The sequence below is a fragment of the Salvia splendens genome, chromosome 1 (genome assembly GCF_004379255.2).
Source record: "Salvia splendens isolate huo1 chromosome 1, SspV2, whole genome shotgun sequence".
NCBI classification, from domain to species: domain Eukaryota; kingdom Viridiplantae; phylum Streptophyta; class Magnoliopsida; order Lamiales; family Lamiaceae; genus Salvia; species Salvia splendens.
In genome coordinates, this window is record NC_056032.1 from 40,766,497 (window position 1) to 40,778,857 (window position 12,361).

Here is a 12,361-nt window from a genome sequence, read left to right on the forward strand (position 1 = left end):
CGGATTATGTGAAGCTAACATTTTGCGTTGCCATTTTTCCATATTTTCGTATAGATTCGTGTCATATTCCTATGTTAATTGTTATTTTTAAAAACCATACTACATAGTAGTAGTAATTCTTAATGCATGCAGGTTGTATCATTTGACACAATAATTTATGCTTTTAGTTTGTTTGTTTCATATTTTGTAGTTTGACATTTGTGTTTTTCATAATTTTATAACAATAAAACATTTAATACAATTAATAAATAAAAAGATATAATTCTATTATGGTATATTGGTATGGTTGAGTGGTGATCGATAAATTATCAAAAATATAATATGATTGAGTTGGAGAAATATTAAAACATTAAAGAGAGATTAATTAAATAGTCTAGACAACTAGTCGTGATTGTTTTAGATTAAGTTATTATAAATGGCATGTTCATAATTATAAATATTTTAAAAATTAAAAAATTATAAATTAAATTATCTTGTTGCACGTAGTTCTAACTTCAAAAGATATGGAGATTCCATGGCTTCGAATTCCTGCAACACGTGTGCCCATGTCTTATGACAGTTGTACCACATGCTACATATGTGGTGCCTTGTGGCAGTGACACGATATAGAATTAATGAGACCAACAAAAATGACAAAAGTGAATAATTAATGGGGATGAACGAAAATGACAAATATGGACAATTAATTGGGGACGGCCGAAGTATATTATTAGTGTGTATAATGTATATTAATAACGTTTTATATGTAAGAATAGTTTTGAGTCTTTTGACGTTAACACACTTCTATTAAAATATTCAAAATTGTTATAGTTTGTTTCTCCAAATTAGAGTTCACGTGGTACGTTATATCGACCTTTGTTCCAAAATTCATGTACATGATCAAGACATAGTATTAAATTATGTTAGGCAAATTTCTATTTATATGCTAGAAAAGTTATATGTAGAGTCATGTTCCACCTCTAGAGTTTGGCATTTAACTAGAAAGCGGTGGTCAGACGTGTCTAGAGCTGAAATATGTTGCTTGACGTGATTTGGCTATTATATTTGTATTCCAACATTTCTGAATTGGTTATATTTTTTACTGCTCCATATTAATATTGTTTGCATTTTCTGGTACATTTCAATTATATTATACTCTTGAAAATGATACTGTTTATTAGCTTCGAGTCTTCTATACATAGCCTTTTAATTATATTCATTTATTTATAAAACAAATTAATAATTTTGCATTTTTTTTCATTTTGACTAATTTCAAAATTTATTGTATTCTAGTGTAGACCAAATCACACTTACTCACAATCACAACAAAAGTTAAAAGAAGACAAAAAAAAAAATTTTAAAAAAGAAAAAAGTAATACTCTATTTTGAGTATCCTTAGCCATTCATACCAAAACCAAATCCATTTTAATGTTTACATTAAATAATAATTTTACTCTAATTAATTACACAAATCAAATTCAAAAGAATATGCTACATTCATTTACGTTTTAACTTTTACAATCAATTTTACCATATTTTTTCACCTAAATTGTATATTAACCATATAACAATATTATATCTATAACTTATTCAGTATAAAAATAAATAATACTAATAAAATTTGCTTATTAATTATATTTTTATATATATTACTCCACTTATTGAATAAAAAATGAACACATTGAAAACTTAATTACATTAAAAATAAATACTTAAACTTAAATTAAAATACATTTAAGATACCATGCACTCCCTCCTTCTCACGTTACTTGAAACATTTCTTTTCGGCACGAGATTTAAGAAAGTTGTGTGTAGTGAATTAAATAAAGTAAAAGAAAAAATAGAGAAAAGCAAAAGTAAAAATAAAGTAGGTGAGATTAGATGTTTTATTTTTAGTAAATAAAATAAATGATTTAAGTAACTTGAGACAATCCAAAATGAAATAAGACTCGAATAACTTGGGATAGAGAGAGTATTAATAATATAAATCATATTTACTACAACGAACATTTATCTATTACTACTTTGTTAAAATAAAAGAAATAATTAATTAGATTCATTTTCGAACAAGCTGGAGATTATGTACGTCGACAAAACAGAAAAAAGGGGAAAAGAATTTTGTGTTGATACTTGAATTGACAACATAGTACAATCATGTGTCCGTGTCAAGCTCTATAACAAGTACCCTCTCCATCCCATAAAAGATGTCACACTTGTAAGACGACACGGGATATTAGGATGTTTTATTTTGTGTGTTAAATGGATAGAAAAATATAATTTTTATAATAATGTGAGAGGGAACGTTTTTCTAAAAATGAAAATGTGACATCTTTTGTGGGATAAACTATAAAGGAAAGTGTGACATCTATTATGGGACGGAGGGAGTACTCCACTACTATTTCCCCATTAAATATCTCAATCCTAATAATACTCATTTGAATTTTTACTATATTTAGTAATAAATTAAATATTTCACTAACTTAATATTAACTTATAGTATTTTATTATAAAAATATAACTCATTCACTTCTCATTAAATTCTTAAACACAGACCGCAATGCATCATACAAATTCAATTATCAGCATACAGAGAGAATATAATAATGCATCTTTTCGCTGATGACATGGGCCCCATTAAAAGTTCAACATCATATCTATTTTATTTTTCCAATGGTATTATGTCTTTTGGTATAAAAATTGGTGTAGGAAAGATTATGGCATGAACTAAAACAAAAACTAAATTTAGAAGTAGTACTCCTACTCCAGTATTATTTATTAATAAAGAAGCAGGAAGCTAGCTAGTAGTTGAATAACTCGAGGCGGTGCTTCTTCTCATCTAAATCCCGACTCCAAAACGTCGCTGAACTCATTCTTTCTCCCCTCCTCCGCCACCGACAGCCTCAGCCTCAGCTCCCTGATTTGCTTGCAGTAATTGTAATTGGTAACAACCTCCCTGCAAAAGGTATTATTTACTTGAAAGAGGAGTATTTGTCCAAGGGGTAGCAATGGAGGCGGAGATAATCGCGGACACTCTCCTTGGTCACGTTATAGCTTCATTTTCTCCTCCACGCTCAATCCAAACAACTCGTGCCCTGCCCCCTTGCCAGAATCCTACTCACTGCCTCCTTCCACACTCCATGTTTTCTATTTTGGTTCGTCCGCAAATAAGAGTCCCGGTTCATAATTATACTATAAATGAAAAAGAGGTTTCACATTCCACTAACTCACTCCACTCACATATCATTTAAAACTATTATATACAAGGGGGACTCATATTCCTCTAACTTTTTTTCACTCACTTTTCTTAATATTTCTTAAAATCCGTGTCAGAGATGAATGAAACTCCTATTCGCGGACGGAGGGAGTATTATCTTCAGATTGATTTGGGTGCTTAGAATCAGGGGCGGACGCAGAAAAAATTGGTTGTAGGGGCTGGGCTCCACTATATATATACTCCCTACGTCCCATATAAATAAGTCATTTATGATTGACAAGGGTTTTAACACGTAATTAATAAAGTAACAGACAGAGAGAAAAAATAGTTGAAACTATGTCATAGATAGTGGAACCTATAAATAATAAAGTAAAAGAGAAGGAGAAAAAAAAATCATCAATCCCAATCCTAACTACTACTGTATAAAAAAATGCATGTGTATTTACAAACTAGTCCAAAATATATCTAATAAAAATAACAAAAAGACTATCATTAACTAAAAAAAATAAAACTCAACTTCAAAATAACCATTCTTATAATTGTTTTACAAGCTTGCAACTATTCTCTCAAAATTTTAAAAATAAGAGATGGAATACAAAATTAACAAGTTTAACAAATTCTTTACCCCGCAATTTGTGTAGAATTTGAAATTTAATTCTCTAATGTCTCAAAAGGCTAAACCCTCATTTTCACCATTTTGTATGCCGCTCCTCTAAACCCTTTGCTTTTTTTAAATTGCAATATACAAGTAGAGTACTTAAATTTTATTAAGAAGACAAATTTAATTGAAAAGGGAACAAAATTGATAGCACTTTATAAGTTTAAAGTCTCTTTTCAAAAAGTAAAATACGTGTCAAAGTTATTAATGTGGGTCAATTTGACTTTTTTTTATATTAGTTAATTTAATTTTAAGTTAGTCTTCTTCTTCCTCACATCCAGCAACGCTATTGTTATACATTTTCTCTGCAATTTTTCACTTTTTTCTTCTTTAAATTTTCAGCCCCTTACAATCATTTTGTTCCAAGAGAATTTGTTCTTCAGTAGCATTATTTGGTAAGGGCTTAACATCAATTTCTAAAATTTTAAAAAATTTAGAAGTAAAAAATTACAAAAAATGAAAATTGGGTAAGGGCTTAAGCCCTACCCTCTCACCAAGTGCGTCCGCCCCTGCTTAGAATTACCATTGTTTTGATGAGGCGCGTCATGCAAATCTGTCGTATTCTTGATTGCACGATCATTAATTCTAAGAGCCATCATATTATTGTTTTTTATTTTCTAAATTTGTGTAGATCAGGTTCAATAGTGTGATATCAATCATATATATCAGGTTCTGGTCATTATCATATTGTTATAATGTCGTATCAATTCATATTATCTTGTGTCATGTATGGGTGATCAGGTTTAGGTCTAAAGATAGCTAGACGAATTTGTGTTTGGATTGAGAATTTCCTGAGTTTATACTCTAACAAGCCGGGTTAGACCTTATTTGGTTGAGCCGTTATGAAATTGACCCGATAACAATCCAACTCACATGATATAACACCCCAAGTCTCATCTCTCTCGTAACTTTAAGTATTTTACTACATTCGGCCACAAAAAATAGTCTAATGTCACAACTTAATTCAAAATTGGTGAGGTATGAGAAATATACAAGTGGTTCGAATGCTATTAATGAAAAATAAGACTCATTTTGTTAGAGAGTAAAAACTTGCTATAAATAAATAGAGACTAATATTGATAGACGATTCAAAGTAGACAAATATGATTATTATTCGTGAACATGGGTAGTATAACTTATTTTCCTGAAATCCTTCTATCTTAACTTATTCTGTCCAGAGCCTTTGTCCTAGTGGCAAGGAGCTTAGACATTATTGCATAAGGTGCTGAGTTCGAGCCCTCTTGACATCAGTTGTAATTTCCTCATATCTATAGTATAGGAGTTTATTTGTAAGTTCCTCCCTTATATAGGAGTTAATTTTAAAAAAAAAACTTTTTCTATCACTAAAAAAATTGCCATACTTTTCTTTTGATTCATCCCATAAAATCTTCTTTCCATCTTTAAAAAACAGTAAATTAACATTAATACAATTAACTATTTATTCCATTTAAAAAAAGTTAACTATCATTAATACAATTAACTGTTTTTTTTCCATTTAAAAAAAGTAAATTATCATTAAAACAAATAACTGTTTTTCCATTTAAAAAAAAGGTAAATTATCATTAATACAATTAACATTTTTTTTCTTTTTTTCATTATTACTTTAATTATATCTCTATAATGCGAATTAATATCTCTATATTAATATATTTAAAAATATCTTATACTCCACATTTTCTAAAAGTACATGTCATTTCTAAATTTATACTCTCTCTGTCTCATAAAAATGTGGATATATGATATGGCACGGGAACTAAAATAAAATTGATAAAGTAAGAGAGAGGAGAATAAATGTAGTTAAAGTAGTGTTAGTGAATAGTAAGATCTCCTTATAAGTTGTAAATAAATTGGGATAATTTTAATATAGGGGTAATAAATTGGGATAATTTTTCATAAATGGAAATGCCCATATTTTTATGGGACGGAAAAAAAATGAAAAGCGCACATATTTTTATGGGACGGATGGAGTACTATTCTAAAAAATAATTTTAATATTATTAGATCACTAATCCAATGAGAAATTATAATTATTTTATATTCAATTTATAATATCGAAATTAATACTAACAATTGAGATTAATTAATCAAAAATTGGAATTACTCTATTATCCTTATGTCAACTTATCTATTTCAAAGTCAAGTATGACCAAAGCCAACAACTCATTTCCACAATCAGCATAAAATACAATGCTCTTATAATAGATGTGGATTCATTTTTCCACTCATCTCATTTTTCGACTCATCTATATACGTATACAGTATTAATAAAATTTCAAAAAAGTTATGAAATTTGCCATGAAATATTTTTGTGATAACTAATTGAGGTGGTATAAAATAGTAAAATTAGTAAATTTAGACTTTTATAAAGTGAAACTAAAATACAATCCTTACTTTTTACTCCTATTTTTAGTAATGGACTTCGTATTCCACTAACTCATTTCGGTTACATTTTATTATAAAATCAACATATAAAAATATGATTCATATGACCACATTCCACTAACTTTTGTCATTCATTTTTCACTATATTTACTAAAAATATGTGTCAAGTCAAACAGTGTTAATTAATATGGGACGGGGGAGTACTTGATGTCATAGACTGGTTTGAATTATGTAATGACATGCTTCCTCCAACATTCACATGGCACATTTACTAATAGATTTGAGATCAAATATATGTAGATGCTTAAAAAGTGCTTACAAAATATTCGTGATAGAACACCAAATGTGATAAATCAATTCATTATGCAAATATTACCAAATTCTAGTTTAATGTAGAGTTTTTTTTTATCACACACTATTAAAATGTGAAGTACAGTAGCAAAATGGATTACACGTAAGAAGTCGAGATTTTTGGATTTTGGCTATGTTGACGAGCTATTTATTTATAACATGGCAACACACTGAATATATTTCATTTTTTAAATCATAAGAGAGACGACTTACAAAGTTACAATGTTTTCTTTGAACAATCTTGTGTAAAGTGAACTGAAAACTGAGTTTAAGGTCAAATTTTGTTTATACTTAAACCACTTTCAAACCTAGCCAGTATGCGACCTATCTTTGATTAATCATACTACTTTTGATTAATTTCAACAATAGTTGTTGCTGGAGCCCTTAATTTGACAAAATCGGTATTGGACTTTGAATATACTTATTATATCTGGAAATCCAATTGCACTGTTCATTTCACGTCGCCTACTATTTGCGTTGGCGACGTCCACTAAATTTGTACTAGTACACTATTTGACTATTTCCGTGTGGCCTTCAATTTTATAACATTTGATAGTCGACTAAATTTGTTTTCAATATCAACGGTTCGTTTCAATATACCCCGTTAATTGTTCACTTTCAGTTTTTATCATAAACAATAAACAATAAGTAGATGTTATATTTTACTAAATCATTTCATTTACATTTTATTATAAAATAAATATATAAAACTGGAACACATATTCTATTGACTTTTTCAACACACTTTCGTTTACATTCTCTAAAACTCATGCCAGAATCAAAGTGGACAATAATAAAGTTAGAGACTCAATTCTCTAAATATGAGGTTATGGTCCTCAAATGTGGGAGTAACATATAAGGATATCAATAGAATCTCATTCCTATTGACCATATATGCATGCAAATAAAGAAAAACATATTCTCCCTAGAAATGTTGACGCTTGGAAAACGATTTTCTAAATTCATTAGGAGCATCAAGAATCCGAATTCAAGTACGTTTCCGCTTTATTATCAATCAAATCATATTAAATACGTACGATTTATGTTCATCAATCATCATCAATTACATATGTTTCCAACATATCATACATATGAAAATTATTTATATTTATGTGTATATAATTAATATGTATTTCAATTCATAATTTTTAACAATGGTAGAATTGTTTTAAATCCATTTTTATATATCACAAATCACATCAAATTAAAAGCTCTTGCTTAAATCTCAAATTCCATTTGCATATTACATACTCCTTGATATTCAGATCAATGATCATTGGTGGACCCACATGTAAGGAGGGGAGGACTTTAGCCCCTAATGAATCCAATTTTTTAATTATTTTCTATTATAAAATTTTAAAACTTATTCATATTTTTGAACATATTGGTATATAAAAACTCCTAATAATATTTTAAATTACATGAAAATTTATTTTTTATAAAAATTTGAAAATTTAGCCCCTACTCATGTTTATTTCTACGTACGCCCTTATCAATGATAACTCAGTATCAACCCATACCATCCATGAAATTAAAATGAGTATTTACACTGAAACTACACTTTTAAAGTATAAGTTTCATGAGAAAAATTAAGATAAGAATTTTCTTAGATTTGCAGATGATAGGCATAAGGTGAAGGAAGAAGATGAGATGAAGAGAGAAAGTGACATGGGTGCTATACATTTCGTAGTTATTAAAATTACTTAATTTTAGTAATTTAATTTGGAGACTATTAGGATGAATCACACATTCATTATTTGCATTATTTGTTTTAATAACTAGAGTCTACAGCGAGTAATTAAGGGGCTATGTTAAATCGAATTTTGCAAAAAAATGATTCGTCCAGTTTAGCCTACATTACTATGAAGACCTTAAGGCGGCCCAACTATCCCATTTTGGCCCACATTACTATGAAGCCCTATGGCCCAACTACAATATCAGGCCCAAATAATTTATGCAACGACGTCGTATGGGGTCATTGAATTGCTTTCTTGAGAGGAAAGGCAAGCTTGAGAAAAGGGAAGTGCGATTTCAACTCTCAGTATAATTTCATCTATCTCACTCGCCCTGCCCTCTCTCTTTCTACGATTGATTGTTCGTGTTAGTTGATTCGAGGTCACGATGCCAAAGCAGCAAGCAAATTGGTCTCCCTACGACAACAATGGAGGGTATTGTAAACCCTATGTTTATATTTTTTTTCATCAGCAAGGTGAATGCCGGTTCCGAATTCTAACTGCTGATGTGTTTGGATGTTTTGTGTTTTCTATGCAGGACCTGTGTCGCGATTGCCGGAGCTGATTACTGTGTAATTGCGGCCGATACTAGAATGTCCACCGGCTACAGTATCCTTACCCGCGATTACTCCAAAATTATTCAGCTGTAAATCCTTATGATTCATACTGTGTTCTGACCGCTGAGTCGATTTTGATGTTTCCCCATCAGTAGTCTGAATTGGGTATAATGTACTCACATTTGTTAGGTGTTAAATGAAAGGGCAACATATAACTGTGAAACGATTTTGTAACCAGCTTTTCTTCAGACCTAGAGGTGTGCCTGTATATTTTTCATTCGAGAGAATCAAGTGGGAAATAATGAAAAGAAAAAGAACTTTTTTATCCCCCATTTGAGTGAATGTGTTGATTTTTTTTGTGAATAGAACATAACACTGGGTGGCCAAAAACGGTTTGATTTATTTTATCTTGATTCACCTTTTCATCCTCTGGCAAGTCAGCTCTTAGAAATGAGAATTTGGGCTTGCCAAACTAATTTAATAGAAAATGGAAAGGTTACGAGCTAAGTTGTTAGTATCTTCTATCTCTCTGGTAGATTTACATACATGGTTCGATTTTGACACTTAGTTCTATTGATTGAAGTATTTGCGTCTTGGAGAATAGACATGTGCTTGATATAAAACATTATGTCTCTTTAGCTATTAAAAGTTTGATGTCTTCTGCTGAACTTGCGAGTTCTATTAGAATTAGCTTTTTAATGCAACATGGAGGTGTCTCGTCATTGATGTTAAACAATCTGAAAATATTGTGCATGTTATATCCCTCTATTGTAAAAGTGGTCTCTCATCGCTATTTCCATTGCTTCATAAAATCCACATCTATTTAATCTTCATATGCCTAGAACCTTCCCTTGGGGGAATTAGCCTTTTTCTCTGTTTTTCTCTTTTTTCTTCTGGAATTTTCATTGATCGAGCATAGCCCATAGATTTCTCATAGTAATGCCTATTGTGTATACTGATTGATTTCTTGTTGAATTACTATTGTATATCTTGTCACTCATATGATGTGTAATAATATTTTTTTGGTTCATTTTACCATGTAGAGCGGATAAATCTGTGATGGCCTCCTCAGGTTTTCAGGCTGATGTAAGAGCACTGCAAAAGGTCTTAGCAGCTAGACACTTGGTGAGTTGCTGAAACATGCAATGTACAAGCTATTAATGTTTTTATGAGTATTTACATCTTTTCTTGCTGAATATGTTTGTATTAGCTGCATGGGCTTGGTAACATACCTCTATGTTGCCAGCATTCTATGCCAGTAGTTCTTTTCTGTTTCTTTTTCTTTTTCGTTTTTGGGTTATTCTGATGGTATAATTATGTTAACGTCCAACAATAATAGATGACTCCGAGATTAGGTTATGATTCTTAAGTTGGACCAGGTTATCATGTTCTGCTCGATAGACTTTATAAATATATTAACATCCACCAATAATAGATGACTCTTAAAAATATGTTTTGGACAGCTTTCATATTAATGGTTCTTTAATTTGGCTATAACAGGCGAAAAAGTTATCATTTCTTTTTTCCTTTGGTGTAGCTTTATCAACACCAGCACAACAAGCAAATGAGCTGCCCTGCAATGGCTCAGTTACTTTCAAATACCCTCTACTTCAAGCGATTCTTCCCTTACTATTCTTTCAATGTCTTGGGGGGCCTTGACAGTGAGGGTAGGTGCAAAGATTACTTTAGTTTGATTTATCCCAAATCTTTTGTGTTAGTTTGTTGATCTTTTCCTACCTTCTGAAATTTATCAAAGGAAAGGGTTGTGTCTTCACATATGATGCTGTTGGATCTTACGAACGAGTGGGATACAGTGCCCAAGGTTCTGGTGCAACTCTTATCACTCCCTTCTTGGACAACCAGCTGAAATCTCCAAGTCCTCTTTTGTTGCCTGCAAAGGTTTGCAATGTCCGTGTGACTCATTTCTGGCCTCCCCTTGCATGTCTGAATGAACGATGTTAACTGCAGGACGCAGTGACTCCACTTTCAGAGATAGAAGCCATCGACTTGGTCAAAACCTGTTTTGCATCAGCAACCGAAAGAGATATATACACAGTAAGTTTGTGTTCTCTCAAGCATTCCAGTTAATAAGACCAAGTGTAATGATTTTTCTTTGGTTCTATCGGTATTTTAAAGTTCTCTGGGGGGGGGGGGTTCTCTATGAATGTTGTCTTACTCGTGCCCTATAACATACTCCCTCCGTCCCTTGCTAAGAGAGACATTTCTTTTCGGCACGGGATTTAAGGAAATGAGGTTTGTTAGTAAAGTGGTGAGTGAATAAAGTAAGAGAGGGAATAGAGTAGAGAGGAAAAGTAAGAGAGGGAGAATGCCAAAAAAGGAAATGACTCACTTATCTTGGCTTATCTTGGGACATCCCAAAAAGGAATACGAATCACTTAGCAAGGGATGGAGAGAGTAATAATTTAGGTTTAAGGTGGTAACTAACGTGTGATTTGATCAGTGGGTAATATGTTTTTTTATGTTATGACATCATAAGATAAGCTATTGCAAGTAACTTGCTCACTGTCATGTTGAGAGATTGACCACATTTGCCATAAATATTCGTTATTCACTAGGGTCTTGACCATTCTTATCTAAAGATTCAAGGATCAATCATCTTAGATATTTGAAGGATCAACTGTCACCGAGGACCATTCTTATTTCCTCGATCTTTTGGTGATTGCAGGGAGACAAAGTGGAGATGCTCGTATTGAATGCTAGTGGTATCCGTCGAGAGTTCATGGAACTCAGGAAAGATTAGATTCATTCCCTGTTTGTTGTGCTCCAGCTTTCCCAGAAACTAGAGGTAGATAGTTTCCGAGGATGCGCACTTGGGCTTACTCGGACACATAATTTTGCTGGGGCACCATCAGTTTCCTCATTTAACCACCATTCACATGTATTCTCTGCTTGTATTTGGATCTTAGTTTGTGGCAAATGTATGGATCGTGGGTTTGTAACCGTAGTAGTTCTGGAAGAATTTTAATTATATGAAACTTAAATGAAACCAGTTGTTCGAGACGTGGATATTTCTTGATATTCTACATCTTCCTCATTTCAATCATCAAGTTGTCTTATTAGTGAATAATCCTTAATGTTAATTAATCGATTATATTGGGAGTACTTATAAATGTACGTACCTCTGTCTAGCAAATATGAGTCTTACATTATGTCTATAACTATGAGTTTAGCTATTTTGGATGGTAAATAGGTTTAGGGTTTAGACCTTACATTCTACAAATTCATTTCACACATTTTACTATGAATTTAATAGGAGTATATTAAAGTGTAATTCACATTCACTTAGAGCATGCTTGTGGAAGAGCATGTATGTGAGTGTTATACTCTTGCAAAAAATAGCAGTGGACTAAAAATGAAAAAAAGCGGGTTTGGGCCCCACATCCGTGCTCTTGCGGAAGAGCACGGATGTGGATGCTCTCACATTTTTAACTCGTTTCTCTTAATATTTTATAAAATTGTTTTCAGT

At 31.5% G+C, this 12,361-nt stretch overlaps 1 protein-coding gene across 1 annotated transcript; it reads left to right on the forward strand.

Annotated features, from left to right (window-relative positions):
- The first annotated feature begins 8,591 nt into the window (after positions 1-8,591).
- On the forward strand, positions 8,592-11,903 carry LOC121800368 (proteasome subunit beta type-1). Its single transcript, XM_042199942.1, has 7 exons — positions 8,592-8,752; positions 8,856-8,963; positions 9,918-9,999; positions 10,412-10,541; positions 10,631-10,773; positions 10,843-10,929; positions 11,561-11,903. The coding sequence occupies exons 1-7, from the start codon at positions 8,706-8,708 to the stop codon at positions 11,633-11,635; spliced, it is 672 nt and encodes a 223-aa protein (XP_042055876.1). The 5' UTR covers positions 8,592-8,705; the 3' UTR covers positions 11,636-11,903.
- Positions 11,904-12,361: the final 458 nt, after the last annotated feature.